This window comes from Eleutherodactylus coqui, chromosome 1, assembly GCF_035609145.1.
Source record: "Eleutherodactylus coqui strain aEleCoq1 chromosome 1, aEleCoq1.hap1, whole genome shotgun sequence".
Classification (NCBI taxonomy): domain Eukaryota; kingdom Metazoa; phylum Chordata; class Amphibia; order Anura; family Eleutherodactylidae; genus Eleutherodactylus; species Eleutherodactylus coqui.
The window spans coordinates 292232827-292257020 of NC_089837.1; the positions used below are offsets into that span (position 1 = coordinate 292232827).

The window sequence follows — 24194 nt, forward strand, 5'->3', positions numbered from 1 at the left end:
CACTACACAGGGGTCGTAACTAACTGCTCCCACTCCATACCCCTGTGTGTTGTATCGCTGGCACCCAATTACCTGATTGGCCGGGGTATTGATGGGCGGACCCCAGCCAATCAACTATTGATGATTGATGACCTATCCTGCCGCAATACAATTTACAATAAAATCTGTGCAAATGCCTGGATGGACACATATGTGTACATTGTATGAGATTTAACAATAATGGTGTAAAATGCACCAATCTATTAAAGAGAAGGAAATGCCACCTACTGACAATATATTTGCCATATTTTTTCAACTCCTGTTAGCCATCCTGCTTTTCATAGACACTTTTAGGAAGGTCAAAAAGTGTCTAAAATATATAATAGGACTGCTGATGGTGCTGATATAAATTTACAAGGCTAATCACATAGCTATATTTTTAGGGCTACTTTTCAATAATGCAGCACTATCTATTTTTTTTGCGTATTTGCCTCCGTATTTGGATTATTTTCTGCTGGCCAAATAAAGATCAGTATTTGCCCAATGGAAATCAATAAGAATACTGAGACATATATGAGTTAAAGATTGATTGTATAAGGATGCAATATTATTTGAAGCATGTCCATAATATTGATCTGTATTAGAGCTTGTTCAGACGAGCACTGTTTTTGCTCTATTAACCAATAGATTCCTATAGAAGCATTCACATAAGACAGTGTTAGGCGTATTGAATCAGCGCACCTAACAAAAGATAGGACATGCAAGTGAAAACTTGCATGTTGGCTTCGAGGTGCCGGCAAAGATACGACATGTCTAGAGATGAGCGAGCACCAATATGCTCGAGTGCTCGTTACTCGAGTCGAACTTCCCGCGATGCTCGAGGGTTTGTTTCGAGTAACGAACCCCATTAAAGTCAATGGGCGACTCGAGCATTTTTGTATATCGCCGATGCTCGCTTTTCATGCTAGGTTTTCATTTGTGAAAATCTGGGAAATTCACGAAAGTGATGGGAACGACACAGAAACGGATAGGGCGGGTGAGGGGCTACATGTTGGGCTGCATCTCAAGTTCCCAGGTCCCACTATTAAGCCACAATAGCGGCAAGAGTGCCCCCCCCCGCACTGTCAGCATAAAGATCATTCTCCTCTGCCACAGCTGTAACAGCTGTGGCAGAGAAGAACGATGTTAGCCCTTTGAATTCTATGGAGGCGGCAATACAGCCGGCTCCATTGAAAGCAATGGACTGCCGGCGAGTGTGGGATGAATTTTCGGGAAGGGCTTAAAAATATAAGCCCTTACCTGAAAATCATCCTAAATGTGTAAAAAAAAAAAATAATAATAATGTCAGCATAAAGATCGTTCTCCTCTGCCATTGAAAGCAATGGGCTGCCGGTGAGCGCGGGAGTGAGACCCCCCCCCCCCCCGCACTGTCAGCATAAAGATCGTTCTCCTCTGCCACAGCTGTAACAGCTGTGGCAGAGAAGAACGATGTTAACCCAGCTGTATTGCCGGCTCCATTGAAAGCAATGCGCTGCGGGCGATCGCCGGATGAATTTTTGGGAAGGGCTTAAATATATAAGCCCTTCCCTGCAATTCATCCAGAAATGTGTAAAAATAAAAAAATATATATACTCACCTGGTCCCGGCAGACGGAGTCCAGCGGCGGCCGGCGGCAGTTCTCTGAACTGCTCTCTGTAGTATTCAGCAGCCGGGGATTTAAAATCCCCGCCTGCTGAATGAGCTGCCTCTGATTGTTCACAGCCTGACCAATCAGAGGCAGCTCTCACTCATGAATTCCTGAATGGGTGTGAGTGAGAGCTGCCTCTGATTGGCTCAGCGCAGGGACCAATCAGGGGCAGCTCTCACTCACACCCATTCATGAATTCATTGATTGGTGAGGCTGTGACCAATCAGAGGCAGCTCATTAAATCCCCACCTGCTGAATACTACAGAGAGCAGTTCAGGAGAACTGCCGGCCAGACACGGCTGAACTCCGGCTGCAGCGGAAAGGTGAGTATACATTTTTTTTTTATTTTTACACACTTTAGGATGATTTTCAGGTAAGGGCTTATATTTTTAAGCCCTTCCCGAAAATTCATCCCGCGCTCGCTGGCAGCCCATTGAATTCAATGGGCTAACATCGTTCTTCTCTGCCACAGCTGTTACAGCTATGGCAGAGGAGAACGATCTTTATGCTGACATTTTTTTTTTTTTTTTTACACATTTTAGGATGATTTTCAGGTAAGGGCTTATACTTTTAAGCCTTTCCCAAAAATTCATCCTGAGATCGCCGGCAGCCCATTGCTTTCAATGGAGCCGGCTGTATTGCCGGCTCCATTGAATTCAATGGTCAGTGCTCGTTTAATCGAGACGAGTACTGCGTGGTGCTCGTCTCAAGTAACGAGCATCTCGAGCACCCTAATACTCGAACGAGCATCAAGCTCGGACGAGTATGCTCGCTAATCTCTAGACATGTCCTATCTTTGCTGCATGCTTTCCATAGGCTCCTTGAAAGCACACACCTCGCACCTCGGATCGTGTGAATGGGCTACTTCACGGAGCTTGAAGTAGTCCGTTCATGCGATCTTTTCATCACTATAGCAGCGATCTTTTCTCGCTGCTAACAGCACAAACAGAGCTCATCTGAACGAGCCCTTACAGGCGTGTTTTTATACGCTTGTCTGACGCTAACCTAAATTTGTTGCTCTTGTATCTTTATTTTTTATTTGTCAAATTTCTGCAAGAATTCTAGCTTATTGGTTAATTATCTGCTAAATGAGTTCTAAGGAAGCTAATATGACTTTACAGATGAAAGGCGACTTGTGAATTTTCAATGCAGCATATTTTGAATATATAATTTAGCAACTTCTGCTACATTCTGACAACTGACTTTCAATGCCATGTAACTTTTCATACAATGTTGAAAGCAACTGTACATATGAATGATGAAAGCCCTCAGTAGCATCATTTAATTGTACACTCCAAAGAGAATATATTATAAGAAAACATTCATTCTAATATATATATATATATATATATATATATATATATATATATATATATATATATATCATTTTTATTGCCAACAGCAATCAATCACAGCTCAGCTTTCATTCCTTATACTGCTGAGGTAAAATAAAAGCTTCACTGTCATTGGTTGCTATTTCTTAGGCCTATGGAGCGGGTCAAATTCCACATGCGGGAACCCGCAGCCCGTGGCCAAGGACCGGGCGTACCTCCCTGCGTCTTCTTTCTTTCTGTACTACGAATGCGTGCGGAAGCGCCGTCTGGTATGCCGGTAGAGCTTCTTTTTTAAACTTTTGCTTTGCCGCGGAATACATGGCCTGGAGGGGCAGCAGATTGTATGGTTTCCACTGACTTCAATGGAAGCCGTCTGTGTGGGTACTGCACTGAAATGGAGCGTGCTGGGTTTTGATTTGCACATACAAAGATCCCAAAAAAACCCGCGTGGATTTTGCAATTCAAATCTGCCCATGGACATTGGGTCTTATACTGCTGAGGTAAAATAAAAGTTATGGGCAACACAGATTTTCTTTTGGACAGCTTCCATATGGGTGTGGTGCTGGGCTCATTTTGTGGCCCACTTTGTATATTCCAGAACTGCAATTCATAAAATCGCCATGCAACAGAAAAGTACATTACCTAGTAGTAAGTAAAGAAGTTTAAATGAAATTAATGCGAATTTGGTCAGCAAAGTTTTCAGACTGGTATCTAAATGATCCTGATGAACTGCCTTAAAAGACAGGAAAATGTGTTGAATCTATGAATTTAAAACTCATCATTTGGGAGAATGAACTTACTATAACTCATTATTTGGGAGTATACTGTACGCCTAGTGTATTCAGTATTATTTAGTCTAGCATTATTCAGTCTAGTAGACTCAATAACATATCAAGTACTAATTGAATTATAGTACCAAACAAACACTTTGGAAATATAATATCAAAACACTAACTGGGCACTCAATGTACCCACCATCTTTTTATGTATTGAGTGCTTGGTTACCTTTGTTCCCAGGTATGTTTGAAGTATGGATATTGTCCGCTTCCTTATATAAACCTGGGAGCCAACTGGGTGCATAACTCAAGCACTCACTGAACCTATTTTTCTCAGTAGCAAGGCAGTCAACAGAGGTTGGGCAACCCCTATTGCTGTATTGCAAACTCTGTGATTTGTGTGTAGTGTTCCAGGGGACCTACATCCACATTGTTCTGCAATCCCATTCCTTGATAGTGGATTGCTGAGGTTCTCTGCACACAGTTTGTCTCTTTGTTTGTGTGTCAGCTCTAATATGTTTTTTAAATATTTATTAATAAAATTTATATTCAGTATTATAGCTATGTATATACTGTGAAGGGCAGAAAAATTTAGAAATTAGACTATGATTCTACTTTAATGAAAACTTTGCTGACCAAGTTTGCATTCATTTCATTTAAACTTTTTTATTTACTACTAGGTAATGTACTCTTGTGTTGCATGGCGATTTTATGAATAGCAGTTCTGGAATATACAAAGTGGGCCACAAAAATGAGACCAGCACCACACCGTTATGGAAGCTGTCCAAAAGAAAATCTGTGTTACCCATAGCTTTTATTTTACCCAATGTCCATGGGCAGAATTGCGAAATCCACGTGGGTTACCCAAGCAGACGATGGGCAGTTCAAGCCGCCCATAGGGAAACATGGGTGTCCTCATTGGAATTAAAGCATGTGGATTTGATTTGCGGATTTTTGGATGTGCAAATCAAATCGCAGCACGCTCCATTTCAGTGCAGTTCCTGCATGGACGGCTTCCATTGAAGTCAATGGAAACCATCCAATCCGCTTCCCCTCCAGGTCATTAATTCCGCGGCAAAGCAGGAGCTTAAAAAAAAAACTCCAGCCGGCGTTTCCGCATGCATTCGTAGTACAGAAAAAAGGAGACGCAGGGAGGTACGCCCTGTCCTTGGCCGCGGGCTGCATGCTCCCGCATGGGGAATTTGACCCGCCCCATAGGCCTAAGAAATAGCAGCCAATGACAGTGCAGCTTTTATTTTACCTCAGCAGTATAAGACATAAAAGCTGAGCTGTGATTGGTTGCTGTTGGCAATAAAAATTACAGGGGAAGTCAGTGAGTTTTTGATTTTTAATTTACGCCAGTATTCGTTGCTTGGTGCTGAAGAACGATCATGCAAAATATCACTCAAATTGGACCAGAACTGTGGATTTGTATACGACACAAACAAACAGATTTTGCATTTTATAAATAAGATTAATATAATTTAAGAACATTTTAGGATCAGTTTTGTTCTCTTTGTTAATGAGTTTCTCTGTCTCCACGTTTGCAGCTTTTATCTGTTTTTTACATAATTTAGTGCGAAAATATGCTTACAAGATATGTTCTATATAGAAGACTCAGTGGAATGTGTATTCTTCTTAAAAGCCAAAACAAGCAGTAAATCCGAAAAAGAGAAAAAGTGGTATAATTTATATCTTTTCTTCTACATCCACTCTTTCCTTTGGCTTTAAAGGGAAGCTGTCGTGTCCCATAAGCACCATAAACTAATTTATGGAACTCCCAGAACAGGTCAGATGGAGTCTGGGGATGTACATCTTATACTTACCCGACTCTTCGTTCCCTTGCTGTCAATCCTAGAAGACAGTGCTCGCTTGGTCTGTGAGCGTGACTCTTATTCAGTCATGTCTGCCCACACATACTTTTCTCTATGGGAGTATACTGACTGAAGAAAAAAGTCACGCTCACAGACCAAGCACCAACTTCCAGGGCTGACAGTGAGGGAATGGGGTGCCAGGTAAATATAAAAAGTAAATTATTGGACTCCATACTCCTTGTCCTATGAGCACCATAACTTAATTTATGGTGCTTATTGGATGTGACAGCTTGGCCCTAAAAATATATGTTTCATTTTAATTACATATGGCAGTGTGAATGAAGTCAAAGGTGCAACCTTTTGAGTAAAACTCTTATAAAAGCTGGAAAGAACAGTGAATTTCAGATGTAAAAAGTCTGAACTCTGAAAGTTTACAGTAAAGAGAGAGCTTCCCACTTATGTACTGTATCACAGATATCATTTCCTAACAGATGTCACTGTCACACAGAATCCTGATCCTGGCTGCTTTTCCTCTTGCCTACACCTCAATGAATTTCAAACAGTGTGTAAATTAGACTGTGGGAGTCGTGAGGATAGCGAGTGACAGGGGAAGCATGTCTAATATTAATGTGTTTTAGGAATTCATGATTGCACAAATAGAATCTAGAAAAGGTCTATAATTTTCAATTCCTTAAGTGGTAATCATAGGTTTTTATTCTTTGTAACTCTTTGACTGCTGAATCTAATATTCAGTAGAATAGAATGAAACAAAGAATTGGTGGAATTTCAAAGGTTGGAGACATAACAGCTACTATGGGGTCTAGCTCCACCATAGCTGAGATGCAGTTAGTGATCCCCATGGATTTTGGAAAGCAGACAGTGAGGAAAAATGAAAAAATAATAAAAGACAAATGATAGGGAGCGTGGACAATAAATTTTCAAAAGCTTTTCATGTCCTGGACACACATGCAGTTTTGATAGGTAGAATAAAGGCAAAATCCCCTGTGCAAGCACAGAGTCATGACTGACTCCTAAGGTGGTGTTTTCTTTTGCGGAGTTGTCTTGTCATTGCTTTCCCCAGTCAGCAAGCTAGGTACTCGTTTTATAGGGGGCCGTATACATTCATCTAAAATTAATCAAGTGAGACAATTTAAACCAAAACAGTCATCTGTCAGGTGGAATATATATATATATATATACAAATGATCAGATTGGCAGACTAATGACTGTTATTATCTGCAAAGAAGTCAATCATGTTTAAAATGTCCATTGCTTGTCCACCAACAATTCTATTAGATGTTATTATTAGACAGTGCAACGTTTAGGGTATTAGAGCAAAGTGAAAATCATTTAGTGGTGTTTCCTCTGTAAAAAAAAAACTTCAGTAATTATAAGTTCTTAAGATGTATTTTTGTGCTAGGTTTTAAAAAAATACTCTTGAATAATTACTTGCTTGGAAAGAGAACCTTGGAAACCAATCTGGTCATCCTTACAACTATCACAAGCGCTGAGAGAGAGAGAGAAAAAATGCTCGACACCTGGCGGGTCTATTGAAAAATGCTTGAGTCTCCCATTGACTTCAATGGGGTTCGTTACTCGAATAGAGCTCTCGAGCATTACAAAAAGCTTGGCTCGAATAATGAGCACCCAAGCAATTTGGTGCTCGCTCATCTCTAGTAGGGACTAGAGATGAGCGAACGTACTCGTCCAAGCTTGATACTCGTTCGAGTATTAGCGTGTTCGAGATGCTCGTTACTAGAGGCAAGCACCACGCGATGTTCGAGTTACTTTCACTTTCATCTCTGAGACGTTAGCGCGCTTTTCTGGCCAATAGAAAGACAGGGAAGGCATTACCTGCAGTGAGTTGCTGGCGAGATCAGGTGTCACCCGAGTATATAAATCGGCCCCTCCCGCGGCTCGCCACAGATGCATTCTGGCAGAGATCCGGGAAAGTGCTGCTGGTGCCGAAGCTGCTATAGGGAGAGCGTTAGGAGTTATTTTAGGCTTCAAGAACCCCAACGGTCCTTCTTAGGGCCACATCTGACCGTGTGCAGTACTGTTGAGGCTGCTTTTAGCAGTGTTGCACAATTTTTTTTTTTTTGTATATCGGCCGTGCAGAGCATTGCGTCCGCAGTCTGCAGTCATTGTACAGAGTGTAGGGCCAGTACTGGTGAGGCAGGGATAGAGATATTCAGGCTATATAGGCAGTGGGCTTTTTCCAAAAAATTGGGGAAAAATACTATATTTGGGCTGCCTGTGACCGTCTTCAGTTTACTGCGTGTCTGCTGGGGGTAGTAGTCCTAATTAATACGCAGCTAAGCATTACAGCAGGCTTGCGCAAAATTGTCTCCTGGATCTGCTGTCTCTGTTAAATCAGCGCTGTCATCCCGCCAGAGGGAAAGAGTATACATAATATTATACGCTGCCTACAGTATCTATCTGCTGGGGGTAGTAGTCCTAATTAATACACAGCTAAGCGTTACAGCAGGCTTGCGCAAAATTGTTTCCTGGATCTGCTGTCTCTGTTACATGATCGCCGTCATCCCGCCAGAGGGAAACAGTATACATAATATTATACGCTGCCTACAGTATCTATCTGCTGGGGGTAGTAGTCCTAATTAATACGCAGCTAAGCGTTACAGCAGGCTTGCGCAAAATTGTCTCCTGGATCTGCTGTCTCTGTTACATCAGCGCTGTCATCCCGCCAGAGGGAAAGAGTATACATAATATTATACGCTGCCTACAGTATCTATCTGCTGGGGGTAGTAGTCCTAATTAATACACAGCTAAGCGTTACAGCAGGCTTGCACAAAATTGTTTCATGGATCTGCTGTCTCTGTTACCTGATCGCCGTCATCCCGCCAGAGGGAAACAGTATACATAATATTATACGCTGCCTACAGTATCTATCTGCTGGGGGTAGTAGTCCTAATTAATACGCAGCTAAGCGTTACAGCAGGCTTGCGCAAAATTGTTTCCTGTATCTGCTGTCTCTGTTACATGATCGCCGTCATCCCGCCAGAGGGAAAGAGTATACATAATATTATACGCTGCCTACAGTATCTATCTGCTGGGGGTAGTAGTCGTAATTAATAAGCAGCTAAGCGTTACAGCAGGCTTGCGCAAAATTGTTTCCTGGATCTGCTGTCTCTGTTACATGATCGCCGTCATCCCGCCAGAGGGAAACAGTATACATAATATTATATGCTGCCTACAGTATCTGTCTGCTGTATCAGCTCAGCATTTAAAAAAAATAGAAGCAAAATACTTAAGGCCTACTACTGGCCTTTGGCCACTTGACTGCTTCTGCGCTGTGAATTCCACTAGCTCAGTCATACGCACCTATGTCTCACTACAGGCGTGCGCAAAATTGTTTCCTGGCTCTGCTGTGCGTTCCGTATGGGAAGTCAGCCTCCAACCACAGGCCAATAAGCGGCACATTTCATTACAGCGTTCTGTTTCTGCAGTATTGGTAATACAGCATGCTGAGGGGTAGGGGTAGGCCTAGAGGACGTGGACGCGGGCGAGAACGCGGAGGCCCAAGTCAGGGTGTGGACACAGGCCGAGCTCCTGATCCAGGTGTATCGCAGCCGACTGCTGCGGGATTAGGAGAAAGGCACGTTTCTGGCGTCCCCACATTCATCTCACAATTAATGGGTCCACGCGGTAGACCTTTATTAGAAAATGAGCAGTGTGAGCAGGTCCTGTCGTGGATGGCAGAAAGTGCATCCAGCAATCTATCGACCACCCAGAGTTCTACGCCGTCGACTGCTGCAACTCTGAATCCTCTGGCTGCTGCTCCTCCTTCCTCCCAGCCTCCTCACTCCATTACAATGACACATTCTGAGGAGCAGGCAGACTCCCAGGAACTGTTCTCGGGCCCCTGCCCAGAATGGGCAGCAATGGTTCCGAATCCTCTCCCACTGGAGGAGTTTGTCGTGACCGATGCCCAACCTTTGGAAAGTTCCCAGGGTCCGGGGGATGAGGCTGGGGACTTACGGCAACTGTCTCAAGAGCTTTCAGTGGGTGAGGAGGACGATGACGATGAGACACAGTTGTCTATCACTCAGGTAGTAGTAATTGGAGTAAGTCTGAGGGAGGAGCGCACAGAGGATTCGAGGGAAGAGCAGCAGGATGATGAGGTGACTGGTTTGCTACGCCTACTGAGGACAGGTCTTCAGAGGGGGAGGCAAGTGCAGCAGCAGGGCAGGTTGGAAGAGGCAGTGTGGTGGCCAGGGGTAGAGGCAGGGCCAGACCGAATAATCCACCAATTGTTTCCCAAAGCGCCCCCTTGCGCCATGCCACCCTGCAGAGGCCGAGGTGCTCAAAGGTCTGGCAGTTTTTCACTGAGAGTGCAGACGACCGACGAACAGTGGTGTGCAACCTTTGTCGCGCCAAGATCAGCCGGGGAGCCACCACCACCAGCCTCACCACCACCAGCATGCGCAGACATATGATGGCCAAGCACCCCACAAGGTGGGACGAAGGCCGTTCACCGCCTCCGGTTTGCACCGCTGCCTCTCCCCCTGTGCCCCAACCTGCCACTGAGATCCAACCCCCCTCTCAGGACACAGGCACGACCGTCTCCTGGCCTGCACCCACACCCTCACCTCCGCTGTGCTCGGCCCCATCCACCAATGTCTCTCAGCGCACCGTCCAGCCGTCGCTAGCGCAAGTGTTGGAGCGCAAGCGCAAGTACGCCGCCACGCACCCGCACGCTCAAGCGTTAAACGTGCACATAGCCAAATTTATCAGCCTGGAGATGCTGCCGTATAGGGTTGTGGAAACGGAGGCTTTCAAAGGTATGATGGCGGCGGCGGCCCCGCGCTACTCAGTTCCCAGTCGCCACTACTTTTCCCGATGTGCCGTCCCAGCCCTGCACGACCACGTCTCCCGCAACATTGTACGCGCCCTCACCAACGTGGTTACTGCCAAGGTCCACTTAACAACGGACACGTGGACAAGCACAGGCGGGCAGGGCCACTATATCTCCCTGACGGCACATTGGGTGAATTTAGTGGAGGCTGGGACAGAGTCAGAGCCTGGGACTGCTCACGTCCTACCCACCCCCAGAATTGCGGGCCCCAGCTCGGTGGTGGTATCTGCGGCGGTGTATGCTTCCTCCACTAAACCACCCTCCTCCTCCTCCTTCTCCTCCTACGCAACCTCTGTCTCGCAATCAAGATGTGTCAGCAGCAGCACGTCGCCAGCAGTTGGTGTCGCGCGGCACGGCAGCACAGCGGTGGGCAAGCGTCAGCAGGCCGTGCTGAAACTACTCAGCTTAGGAGAGAAGAGGCACACGGCCCATGAACTGCTGCAGGGTCTGACAGAGCAGACCGACCACTGGCTTGCGCCGCTGAGCCTCCAACCGGGCATGGTCGTGTGTGATAACGGCCGTAACCTGGTGGCGGCTCTGCCCGCTCGGCAGCCTCACGCACGTGCCATGCCTGGCCCACGTCTTTAATTTGGTGGTTCAGCGCTCTCTGAAAAGCTACCCACGCTTGTCAGACCTGCTCGGAAAGGTGCGCCGACTCTGCGCACATTTCCGCAAGTCCCACACGGACGCTGCCACCCTGCGCACCCTGCAACATCGGTTTCATCTGCCAGTGCACCGACTGCTGTGCGACGTGCCCACACGGTGGAACTCTACGCTCCACATGTTGGCCAGGCTCTATGAGCAGCGTAGAGCTATAGTGGAATACCAACTCCAACATGGGCAGCGCAGTGGGAGTCAGCCTTCTCAATTCTTTACAGAAGAGTGGGCCTGGTTGGCAGCCATCTGCCAGGTCCTTGGAAACTTTGAGGAGTCTACCCAGATGGTGAGCGGCGATGCTGCAATCATTAGCGTCACCATTCCTCTTCTATGCCTCTTGAGAAGTTTCCTGCAAAGCATAAAGGCAGACGCTTTGCGCTCGGAAACAGAGGCGGGGGAAGACAGTATGTCACTGGATAGTCAGAGCACCCTCCTGTCTATATCTCAGCGCGTTGAGGAGGAGCATGAGGAGGATGAGGAGGAGGGGAAAGAGACAGCTTGGCCCACTGCTGAGGGTACCCATGCTGCTTGCCTGTCATTCTTTCAGCGTGTATGGCCTGAGGAGGAGGAGGAGGAGGAGGATCCTGAAAGTGATCTTCCTAGTGAGGACAGCCATGTGTTGCGTACAGGTACCCTGGCACACATGGCTGACTTCATGTTAGGATGCCTTTCTCGTGACCCTCGCGTTACACGCATTCTGGCCACTACGGATTACTGGGTGTACACACTGCTTGACCCACGGTATAAGGAGAACCTTTCCACTCTCATACCCGAAGAGGAAAGGGGTTCGAGAGTGATGCTATACCACAGGACTCTGGCGGACAAACTGATGGTAAAATTCCCATCCGACAGCGCTAGTGGCCGAAGGCGCAGTTCCGAGGGCCAGGTAGCAGGGGAGGCGCAGAGATCAGGCAGCATGTACAGCACAGGCAGGGGAACACTCTCTAAGGCCTTTGACAGCTTTCTGGCTCCCCAGCAAGACTGTGTCACCGCTCCCCAGTCAAGGCTGAGTCGGCGGGAGCACTGTAAAAGGATGGTGAGGGAGTACGTAGCCGATCGCACGACTGTCCTCCGTGACGCCTCTGCCCCCTACAACTACTGGGTGTCGAAGCTGGACACGTGGCCTGAACTCGCGCTGTATGCCCTGGAGGTGCTTGCTTGTCCTGCGGCTAGCGTCTTGTCAGAGAGGGTGTTTAGTGCGGCTGGGGGAATCATTACAGATAATTGTACCCGCCTGTCAACCGACAGTGCCGACAGGCTTACACTCATCAAGATGAGCAAAGCCTGGATTTCCCCAGACTTCTCTTCTCCACCAGCGGACAGCAGCGATACCTAAACAATACGCAGGCTGCACCCGCGGATGGAAGCATTGTTCTATATCACCATCAAAAACGTGGACCTTTTAGCTTCATCAATCTGTGTATAATATTCATCCTGCTCCTCCTCCTGAAACCTGACGTAATCACGCCGAACGGGCAATTTTTCTTAGGCCCACAAGGCTCAGTCATATAATTTTTGTAAACAATTTTTATACGTTTCAATGCTCATTAAAGCGTTGAAACTTGCACCTGAACCAATTTTTATTTTAACTGTGCTGCCTCCAGGCCTAGTTACAAATTAAGCCACATTAACCAAAGTGATTAATGGGTTTCACCTGCCCTCTTGGTTGGGCATGGGCAATTTTTCTGACGTACATTAGTACTGTTGGTACAACAATTTTTTGGGGCCCTCGCCTACAGTGTAATCCAATTAATTTTTTGCCCACCTGCATTAAAGCTGACGTTACATCAGCTGTGATGGGCACTGCAATGGGATATATTTATGTACCGACGGTGGGTTCCAGGGAGCCACCCATGCTGTGGGTCCACAGGGAGTTGTAACTGCATGTGTCCACTTCTAAAGAACCCCAGTCTGACTGGGGCATGCAGTGTGGGCCGAAGCCCACCTGCATTAAACATGACATTACCTCAGCTGTGATGGGCAATGCAATGGGATATATTTATGTACCGCCGGTGGCTTCCTGGCACCCACCCATGCTGTCGGTCCACACGGAGTTGTAACTGAATGTGTCCACTTCTAAAGAACCCCAGTCTGACTGGGGCATGCAGTGTGGGCCGAAGCCCACCTGCATTTAATCGGACGTTACCTCAGCTGTGATGGGCACTGTAATGGGATACATTTATGTGAAGCCGGTGGGTTCCAGGGAGCCACCCATGCTGTGGGTGCACACGGAATTCCCATTGCGGAGTTGTACCTGCCTGTGACTATTAATAAAAAACCGCTGTCTGACTGGGGCATGCAGACACCTTGACAGAATGAATAGTGTGTGGCACATAGGTTCCCCATTGCTATGCCCACGTTTGCAGCTCCTGATGGCGGTGGCACAGGATTATATTTCTCATTGCTTCTGTACAGCATTGTGGGCTATCGCCCCGCCCCTTTTAAAGAGGGTCGCTGCCTAGCCGTGCCAACCCTCTGCAGTGTGTGCCTGCGGTTCCTCATGGCAGACACACTTATAAATAGACATGAGGGTGGTGTGGCATGAGGGCAGCTGAAGACTGCGCAGGGACACCTTGGTGTGCGCTGTGGACACTGCGTTGTGCGGGAGGGGGGGGGGGGTTGGGCAGCATGTAACCCAGGAGAAGTGGCAGCGGAGTGTCATGCAGGCAGTGATTGTGCTTTGTTGGAGGTAGTGTGGTGCTTAGCTAAGGTATGCATTGCTAATGAGGGCTTTTCAGAAGTAAAAGTTGTTGGGAGGGGGGGCCCACTCTTGCTGCTATTGTGGCTTAATAGTGGGACCTGGGAACTTGAGATGCAGCCCAACATGTAGCCCCTCGCCTGCCCTATCCGTTGCTGTGTCGTTCCCATCACTTTCTTGAATTGCCCAGATTTTCACAAATGGAAACCTTAGTGAGCATCGGCGATATACAAAAATGCTCGAGTTGCCCATTGACTTCAATGGGGTTCGTTACTCGAAACGAACCCTCGAGCATCGCGAAAATTTCATCCCGAGTAACGAGCACCCGAGCATTTTGGTGCTCGCTCATCTCTAGTCATTATACTTTTTCTAGCTATCACATCAGCACTAGTTGTTTGAAAAGTCAGTGACACTTTAAGCCCTATAAGTTGGATCAGTCTTATTATTCATCTTCAGATCTTCATGCTTGCCCATTTTTCCTGTTTCCAGCACCTTAACCTGAAGAGCTGACTCCACTAATGTTGTACACATATATCCCACTCTTGACAAGTGCCATTGTCATGAGATAATGTTATTTTCTTCACGTGTTAGCGGTTGTAATGTTATAGCTGATCAGTATTTGTGTATATTGCTAACATGTTGTTTTTGGATATTTTTATATATAAGGGTGAGTCAAAAATGATCCACACGGCAGTTAAATTGAAACATCTGTTGGCTGCGCTGTCTTATCAATGCTCTCCAGTGTAGATTGCTGTTTCCCCAATCACTGCTGTGCTTTTGATAATGTTAACAACAATTAATTTGTGACTACAGTGCACGAAAACCCCACTTGTGATTTGCACGAAATAAGAGAAGCGTGCAGTGATTTGTTTATTGTCATCCTACAGTGTTTCTGGTACTAATATTTATCGAAGAGTTTGTGCACAGTTTGGAGAAAGTGTCTTGTCGCGAAGAAGTGTGTATGAATGGATAGAAAGGTTCAAGGAAGGTCCCACAAATGTCAGCCATGAAGGAGGGGGACTCTAGGGTTCTCAGAGGCTAGTATTGGACCATTATCAGGAAAAAGGTTCAACAATCAATAGTGCTCATTAAATTGAGATGCTTACTGAAAAGCTGAAGCCTAAAATTCAAACAAAATGCAGAGGATTGCTACCCAAAGGTGTTGTATTGTTGTATGACTCTGCGAATCCGCACACCACTGCCCATACTGTCAACACTCTCCAAAAACTTTGTTTTTGAAGTGTTAAAGCATTCTCCTTATAGTCCTGATCTTGTCCCATCGCACTATAACATGTTTGATTCCCTGAAAGAAGCCCTAAGATCACAAACATTCACATCTGATGAAGAGGTGAAGACAGTGGTGTATTCGTGGTTCACAGCTCAGCCTAAAACATATTTTAATGAGGAAATACGAAAGCTTGTTTACAGATGGACAAAGTGCATTGAAAAGCAGGCAGGTTATGTCAAAAAAAATAATGAATGTTTCTTTTTTGAAAGTTGGTTAAAAGAAATTCTACAGCCAGTGTGCGGATAACTTTTGACTTACCCTTGTATAAACCACATTGAGGACATGGGATATTATTTTATTTGGCCATTGGTAGAAGATACAGAGGCACATGTGCTAAGATTGACATTCCATATGACAGAATTTATTGAAGTGTACGCACCTCTTAAAAAATTTGATGGTTCCATTTTCTAGAACGTCAAATCTGCACCAGCACATAAACTGGCGTATATTTGTACTATAATTTAGGCATTTGTTGGCAACAAGTGGCATCATCCCTTTTGGAAACCCTGCCTACTTTTAGTAAAAATTGTAACTTTTTACGCTAGATTTCTGGAGCACAACCCTTATTAAATTCCATCCACAATGTTTTGTTAAATTAGCATAATTTTGTGAATACATGATGGATTATTTAGACATTGTTCTGTGGTTGAAAGCTTAGCTATTACCATCACGCTAATGGTATACATCAGGAGCATTCCTCCGATCTATACCACCGTATACCCATACAATGGCATATGTCTCCATTGGCCACAATGTTGAAAAAAATACTGAATGTGTTTTCTTGTGGTGGTCTACTGTATAGAAAAGCTCTGTCTGCAGTACAGTAAAAAGAGGTATGCCAATGCATGCGACGCCAGTGGAGACAGAGTCACAGAATGTCACATGAGTGAGTGTGGAGCTACTCCTAGATTTGGTGTGGTTTGCCAAACATGATCGCATAGCATGATGTGAATATACTGTAGCCTTACTAGACACTATGTGTGTCATCACTTTTTATTGTTTGATTAGTACATGGCACTAATATGTGGACTTCATGTTAGTTACTGTATTATTTGGATTCTGTATGCTCTATTTGGGCACTGTATGCCATATTATTTGTACACAGAATGGCATAATGTTTGGGTACAGTATGATATACTGTATTAGCCTGGTACTGTATACCATATTATTTGGATTCCGTGTATTGTTTGGGCACTGTATGGTGACATCATTTGTTTGTCATTAATAAAAACACTGCTCTTGCTCGGTTAGGCCATGAGAGCAGAATAAGCAGTTGGCAGCGACTTATCTTTTTTCTCCTAGCATCTACTGAACAAATGTCAGACGAATATCTAATACACACTAGATGGTCGTCAGGTCCTGACAGAATTGTGGGATTTAGCGAACCTAGGGCTGTATTTACACTGATGATAGCGAGTCTCATCCAAGATTCTTGGGCACAACTTGCATCACACAGCACGAGGACATCCTTCCATTAGCTGTGCGATGTAGGACATTACAAATCCTATTCTCGCATCTGAATCACACGAAAATAGGACCTGCTTTAGTTTTTCTGTCTCACACTCTCTGTGCAAGAGAGAGGAAAAATGCCTGTACAAATATACCAATTGAAAACAATGGATTAATACATTGAGTAAGTTGTGTATGTTGCACAAATGCACAAAACTTGCACAATTTTCTCATCCATGTAAAAACAGTCATAGGCCTTATTCACATGGCAGTACCGGTATGTACGCATAATCGTGACCATCTGAAGCATTGGTTTCTAATGTATTCATTCAGATGAGCAACTTTTAGTTGCGTAAAAACATTGTGCCAGAAATTGCGACTGAAAAGGCAGGCCGATTTTATTCGGTGTGTGAAAAAATAGGTCTTGCTCTATCTTTGGCCGAAATACGCTGAAGACTCCCATAGGCTCCTATAAAAGCTGAAAAAAAGGAGGGGAGAGAGTTTACCTGTGTCCAACGAATGGAAAAGAAGACAGGTGCCCGTCTTTAAACATTCCCAGTGCAGGAGTTTCCAATAACTCCTGCTCCCATAGGAGTCAATGGAAACTCCTGTGCAAAACACACCTATGCTCTATCTTTTTTAGATGTTTGCTATTTTGTGCTGCAAATTCTGTGCATATGAATGCTTCTATAAGAACCCATTGGTTCTTTTAGAAGCGTTCATTTTACACAGGCCTAAAACACGCTCGTCTGACCGAGCCCTAAAGATGTACCAAATTTATTATTCAGCATGCAACATTGTGAAAAAGTTGGTGTATCATTAGATTATCTAGTTATTTACACTGTAACTATTATTATTATTATTATTATTATTAGAAAATGTGGCCCATGATGTTTGAAGCAGAGCAGCATCATGCTTGTTTGATTGAAAGGGGTTGGGGGACTTCACAGGGAGTTGTAAGCCTGCTTTCTTATGCAGTTGGGAAGGGTATCATCTCTTCTTAAGGAGACCACATAGGAGGTGCGTGAGGAGACTTCTAAGGCCATGCAAGCTCCTCTGGGAAATATGCAAATAAGGAAGATAGAACAATACCTCTGCAGCACCTAGTAATATATTCACTTTTCCCAAATCACTCAATCGCAAGACCATACAACTTCCACTTCAGCTTGTATTAGAAAAGTTGGTTGACAATTTGTCAAGAAAGGACTTACATTTTCTACATAGTGTGTAAAATCTACTTAACTTATACTTGTGTGTGGCATGTTCATGTAGAGTAAGTGTTCTTGGTTTGAGTATCCTTGTACACCAACCTGTCCTATTTGTTGCATGACTACACTACAAAATATCCTATATGTCCCACTTATGTTGTTTGATGACTCTTTTGTAATTTTATGCAGTGTTCTGGTCAGATGTTTTTGAATGTAAAACTGAAAAAATGAAATGATGAATTGTTGAATTTTATTGCTTGTAACAATTGTGGAGATTTATTTGTAGCACCACTGATCACTTTTAACTATCCAGTGATAGCAGTCCACAAGATTTCATACAATCCAATATATTCCTTTATTCTGCGGGTGTAGCCTAATAGTTAAAATCAATCATTTGTGCTACAAATAGTCTCCAGTTAGCCCAAGCTTAAGGCTAATATCAGTGTGGTCTTTTGGCTTGTTCAGCTGGACCGAGAGCTTTTCTTTTTCTTAGCAGCCATCTTGAACCTTTGCAAAAACTTGCTCAATCTATATAAGAAATGGCAATATGCAAGTAAATATATATTTATATTCTTTGAGAAGCTTGAAAGTACTTGATCAAGAATTGTATGTATGTTGTGCATTCACATTCTGAAGTTTACACTAGAAGGTCAAAGTGACGATGTCTATCAATTCTTGTAAGACAACTTTGAATTTGCCATTGTAGTCAAGTTAAGATGAGTCATTAGGTGACTTAGGACAATATTTTTACTTGTTTGAGCTTGCTTTTTTATCTCGGTGGGAAAATTGTCTTACGGATTGCAGTACTATGGGTAGTATGACGTTTCATAATAAATGTTGGGCGCATTACCTATAAAATGTATATACAACACTTGTAGAACACAGACACAGTCAATATCATGTACGTAACGCTCCTGACAGCATAACTGAATGGTTACAGCTACAGAAAGAAAGGGTTGTTGAGATGAAATGCATAGTAATACCTTACTAATTGTCCAAGTGATCATTTGCCCCTGTTTAACAATGCCTGTTAAGTAAACAGTTATTGTTTAAAAGCTCCATATAATAAGCCTGCATCCTTACCCTCAGTATAATATAAAATCCTAATCCCTATCTAATAAAGAGAGCCCCAGCTGTGGACACAGATCCAGCGGCCTCGGCTATGCATGACGTACCAAGAGTCTCAACACAAGACATTGGGTGCCTGGACCTTCGGCAAGATTTAAAGAGGAGCTTCCCGATCAGGGCTGCCAGGAGGGGCCACCATGCTCATAACCCCCCATCCCAGTAAGAGGGAAGGGTCCTCCTTTCTTGCATGTTGTGCAGGATGGTGGGTGAGCTGGAAGGCATCAAAGCTGATCCAGGTAAGCTCAACAGACTTCAATATAATGCATTGTACTAAGGGACATATCTGTAGTTTTAGCAAAGACAGGAGAAAATTAGTGCATTACCTGAAAACTTCCCCATCAATTTTTGAGGACTTTGTAACTTGAGACAACTGTTTTCTTGCCTGAAAAAAGCCAGGTTGCCCATGGTGGTTTCCTACAAAGAAAACCACATTAATCACAATAGCTATATATTTTTATAAATTGCACCTCTATGGTTTCCTGGTAGAATAAGATAATTAGTTAATTATACAATCCCTTCTTATGACATACATTAAAATACAGCTAGGATAGTTACTCACCAATGATTTAGCTGCATTGATGTTTTGCTCTCAGCTCCAACACTATCAAACATAACTTCAGCCACCTAATCCAACACTTCGGCTCCAGGCAACCCTCTTCTTTAGCTTCTGCTGAAGGTCCTGCACCCTGAAATCCATAGCCGAGGCCCATACTCCCTATTTTTTACTTTCTGGATTCTGTAGGCAACAGCAGGGGCTAAAGGTAGAGCAGTCCAGGTAACTGCATGGGGAAAAGTCTGTATTAAATCTAGCACATATCAGGCACACTGCAGAGCACATGACGACAAGCGTGATAGAAGATTCATTTTTGTGGCCTGACATGATTCTAGGTTGGTTACAATAGGTGTTGAAACATGTTTTCAAACAACCAAATGATTGGGTGTAAATAAAATGAGCAAAATATGTATTTCTTTGACATTAATTAGACTTTCTCTTGAAATGTGCTTAAAATTAGTTAATGGGATGCGTAACCCATGCTATAGTAATCCCTTTTACTTTATTAAAAACATTTGAAAGGGTTATTATTCAATCTTCCATACTACAGATGTATTTCCCCATGCAGAAGCATTATATTTTGAGCTCTTACAAACACAAAAATATTTTTTAAATTATTTTTATTTCTACAAAAACATAATCTTGCAAACTAAACCGTAGAGTGAAGACTTTATCCACATGCATTGGGTAGACATGTTAGTAGGGTATTAGTGTGAGCACAATACACTAGACATTTAATTTTTTAAGAACCTTTTCCTTTTGCAATCTGTTTCACAAAGTGTTCTGTTTTATTCCCACAGCATCATCACTGCCAAATCAAAGGTCCCCCATGAGGGCAGCACTGTCACCACCTCAAAGAAGTGGAACATTAGTAACATATAGTACTACATCAGTAGAAGGAGATACAGAAGATCAAGAGCTAGAAAGCAGAAGATGTCAAGGAATGATTATTAATCCTTACCTTGAGCACTGGTCCCCAACAAAGGAGGAAGTGCGGGTGTCTCTTACTGTAGGGAGACAAATCAAACAGTCCTTCAGGCGTGTGTCACCAGGCCCACTAGCCTCTTCCACTGAAGACCCTCTCTGCTATCTTTCTGCACACACAGGTTGGGGGGATGAGAGTGACTCAGATATTCCACCATCTGACAGGGTTCCTGAGTCAGCAGAGTCCACACAGTCTGAGAGAGATGGAGGCAGTCAGCAAACAGAGATTGGTTCTTTACCTGGAGGAATGGTTTGGCCCTTGATGCAAGACCACAGAAAAGATAATAATGGGGAAGAAGACCACCAACTTGCTTCATCTCAGCGCAGTGAGCATAGTTGTAATGAATCTCTCCTGTCTTCTGAATATCCTGAGGGTGACCAGGCCTCTAGTGCTACAATGCCAAGAAGACTTGGACGCCCTCGTGCTAAAGATGACAGAAGAGCTCGATGGAGAGCTAGTCTCCATCGCCTTTTGCAATTAGAGAAATTGAGAGACCAATTGTACCGTCAAGAATTGGTTTTAAAAGAAGAAGAAATGACCCGACAGCGAGAAGAAAGAGCAAGAGATAGGGAGCTTCATCGTCAGCTACTTGGTGTGCTTGGTGACATCCGAGATGAACTTAGAAAAAGAAGGCAAGAAAGAGCTATTGCCCAAGAAGGTCAGGGTCCAGAAGGCAGGGGAACCCCATGCAGTGGTACTGCAACTACTACCCGAAGGGCTCGTGGAGGACTTACACGTCCAAGAGGGACACGAATTTCTTCAGTGTCATCCACTCTGCCCTGTTCTTTTGCTCAGTTCTTTCTTCAGGATCCAAGAACTGGGTCTTCTATGCCAAGCACTATGGCCAGAGGTAGCAGTGAGAACCCCACCTGGGCAGGAAGCCGACTTATAGGCCCTCTGCGCAGGAGAGGGCAACCTCGTGGCCGTCCTCGTGTCCATCCTAAGTCAGTGATGGGGGATACCCATGGATAAATTAAGAACTAGCCTTTTTTCATGTTTTACAACAATAAAGAAGGTGTTGAAAATCATGTGTCTTTTTTTATTGCTGTATCTATTCCTTTATGTACACATATGTATGAATGCATATGATTTTGAATTTAATCAAGGTTCCAAGCAAACAAGTGAGACCTACTACAGTATTTACCAATGGCAGGTTGGATTTATAGCTTTACATGTAACAGATCTGAATTTGTTATTAAACAGTTTGTCCACTATAGGTCTGTTCACTCAGTAGTAGGTTTGTTTCCATTTCTATGGGATACACAGATAATGTACTTTATGCTAAATAATAAGCTCAGCTCTGTTGCATTAAAAAACATAGCTCTGTGACATCTAAAACAAGCAAGAATCCAACACTCTGCATAGACCAGTAAAACTTCTTATTTGCTTTAGATTAGGCTGGGACTGCACAGCAACTTTGTGCTGCTACATTACAATTAATAAAAGTGAGTCTGTTGTGTTGGCACCCGAAAGTTAGCATGACCTCAACATGATAGTCAGCAAAAATTCAAACCTGCTGGATTTCATTATTACAGCATTCACTTTCATTACTTGCACTGTAGTCCCTGGGTAGCCCTAATCTTAGTGGGATTCTATCATCAGGTTCATCCTGCTCAAACCCTGGGCAGTATGAACCCAAGACAGGGATGTCTGTTGCCCCCCTGGATGTTTTATTCTAAAATGCTGCATCTCTTCAGAGTAAATGCACTTTGAAGTTTTACTCAAAGCTTAGCTCTGAGTCATGGGGGCATGCCCTCTTCCCACCTGCTGCATAAAGACTGACAAGACTGTCCAGAGGTGTACGTCGCAGGTTCTGGGTCCCAATGCAAAACCTGTAACAGGGCCCCCAATTATAGTGCTTTATTCATAGTACTGGACTCCCTATGTGGAGAAAAGAGGCCTTATGGGCCCCTAGGTCTCCTGGTCCTGGGTGCAAACACATCCTCTGCATCCCCTGTAATTACGCCCCTGGCACTGTCCCTATATATAAGCAGGGAGAGAGCTGTCACTCTGCATGCTGTGGGAAGGGGTATGCTGGTGTAGCCCACATCCTTGACTTGGAGCTCAGCTCTGTGTCAAACATCAAAGTGCATTTATTTCAAAACACCTATGGGGGGGGGGGGGGGTAACAGGATTCCCTGTTCTGGGTTCATGCTGCCTGTGGTTCAGGCATTATAAACATGATGATAGAATCCCTTTAATCAGTACCTCACATGGCCATGCACCTAAGTAGTGTGAAGTAGAAACATGCAACTGTGGAGGGCTGTCGAACACTTGTTTATTCACCCCTAAGGGCTCAGTCAGACGGGCGTTTTTAGCCGCGATTTGCGCATGCGCATGCGTCCGGCGATTTTTTAAAACCATTGCTTTGCAATGGTATCGGACACATGAGCGCTTTTTATGCGCTCGTCCGATAAATTATAGAACAAAAAATCGCAGATTGCACCTATCTGCGATCTGCGATTCCTGTTCTCTTCTCTATATGCGCTCAATGGGGCCGGCGGCAGCAGCGCCGACCCCAATGAGAACATATAGAAGACAAATCATTCTTCTCTGCCACAGCTGTAACAGCTGTGGCAGAGAAGAACGATGTTTGCCCATTGAATTCAATGGAGCGGCAATACAGCCGCTCCATTGAAAGCAATGGGCTGCCGGCGTGCGCGGGGTGAATTGTCAGGAAGGGGTTAAATATATAAACCCTTCCCTGCAATTCATCCTAAAATGTGTTAAAATAAAAAAAAATTGTATACTCACCTTTCCGCTGCAGCCGGAGTCCAGCCGCGGCCGCTGTCAGTTCTCCTGAACTGCTTCTCGGCACTATTCAGCCGGCGGGGCTTTAAAATCCCCGCCTGCTGAATGATCTGCCTCTGATTGGTCACAGCCTGACCAATCAGAGGCCGGTTTCACTCACACACCCATTCATGAATTCATGAATGGGTGAGTGACTGCTGCCTCTCAGCGCTGAGCCAATCAGGGGCAGGTCTGACTCACATCCATTCATGAATGGGTGTGAGTGAGGCATGCCTCTGATTGGCTCAGCGCTGAGCCAATCAGGGGGCAGGTCTGACTCACACCCCCTTCACACCCACTGCAGGACGGCCGCTCGGAGCTCCGGCTGCCGGCAGGTGAGTATACAATTTTTTTTTATTTTTACACATTTTAGGATGAATTGCAGGATGATGACGCGCATGCGTCCGGCGATTTTTTAAAACCATTGCTTTGCAATGGTATCGGACACATGAGCGCTTTTTATGCGCTCGTCCGATAAATTATAGAACAAAAAATCGCAGATCGCACCTATCTGCGATCTGCGATTCCTGTTCTCTTCTCTATATGCGCTCAATGGGGCCGGCGGCAGCAGCGCCGACCCCATTGAGAACATATAGAAGACAAATCATTCTTCTTTGCCACAGCTGTAACAGCTGTGGCAGAGAAGAACGATGTTTGCCCATTGAATTCAATGGAGCAGCAATACAGCCGCTCCATTGAAAGCAATGGGCTGCCGGCGTGCGCGGGGGGTGAATTGTCGGGAAGGGGTTAAATATATAAACCCTTCCCTGCAATTCATCCTAAAATGTGTTAAAATAAAAAAAAATTGTATACTTACCTTTCCGCTGCAGCCGGAGTCCAGCCGCGGCCGCTGTCAGTTCTCCTGAACTGCTTCTCGGCACTATTCAGCCGGCGGGGCTTTAAAATCCCCGCCTGCTGAATGATCTGCCTCTGATTGGTCACAGCCTGACCAATCAGAGGCCGGTTTCACTC

General features: G+C 44.7%; 1 protein-coding gene across 2 annotated transcripts in view; it reads left to right on the forward strand.

Moving 5' to 3' along the window:
• DLGAP3 (DLG associated protein 3) overlaps positions 1-24194 on the forward strand; it is a 378675-nt gene that overhangs the window by 286122 nt on the left and 68359 nt on the right. Inside the window, exon 7 of one of the 2 annotated variants that reach the window (XM_066573296.1) lies at positions 12274-12297. In XM_066573296.1, the coding sequence (XP_066429393.1) occupies positions 12274-12297 (24 nt within the window). Of the gene's footprint in view, positions 1-12273; positions 12298-20247; positions 21412-24194 lie in introns of those variants that run through there. The other variant, XM_066573288.1, reaches the window with a different exon arrangement.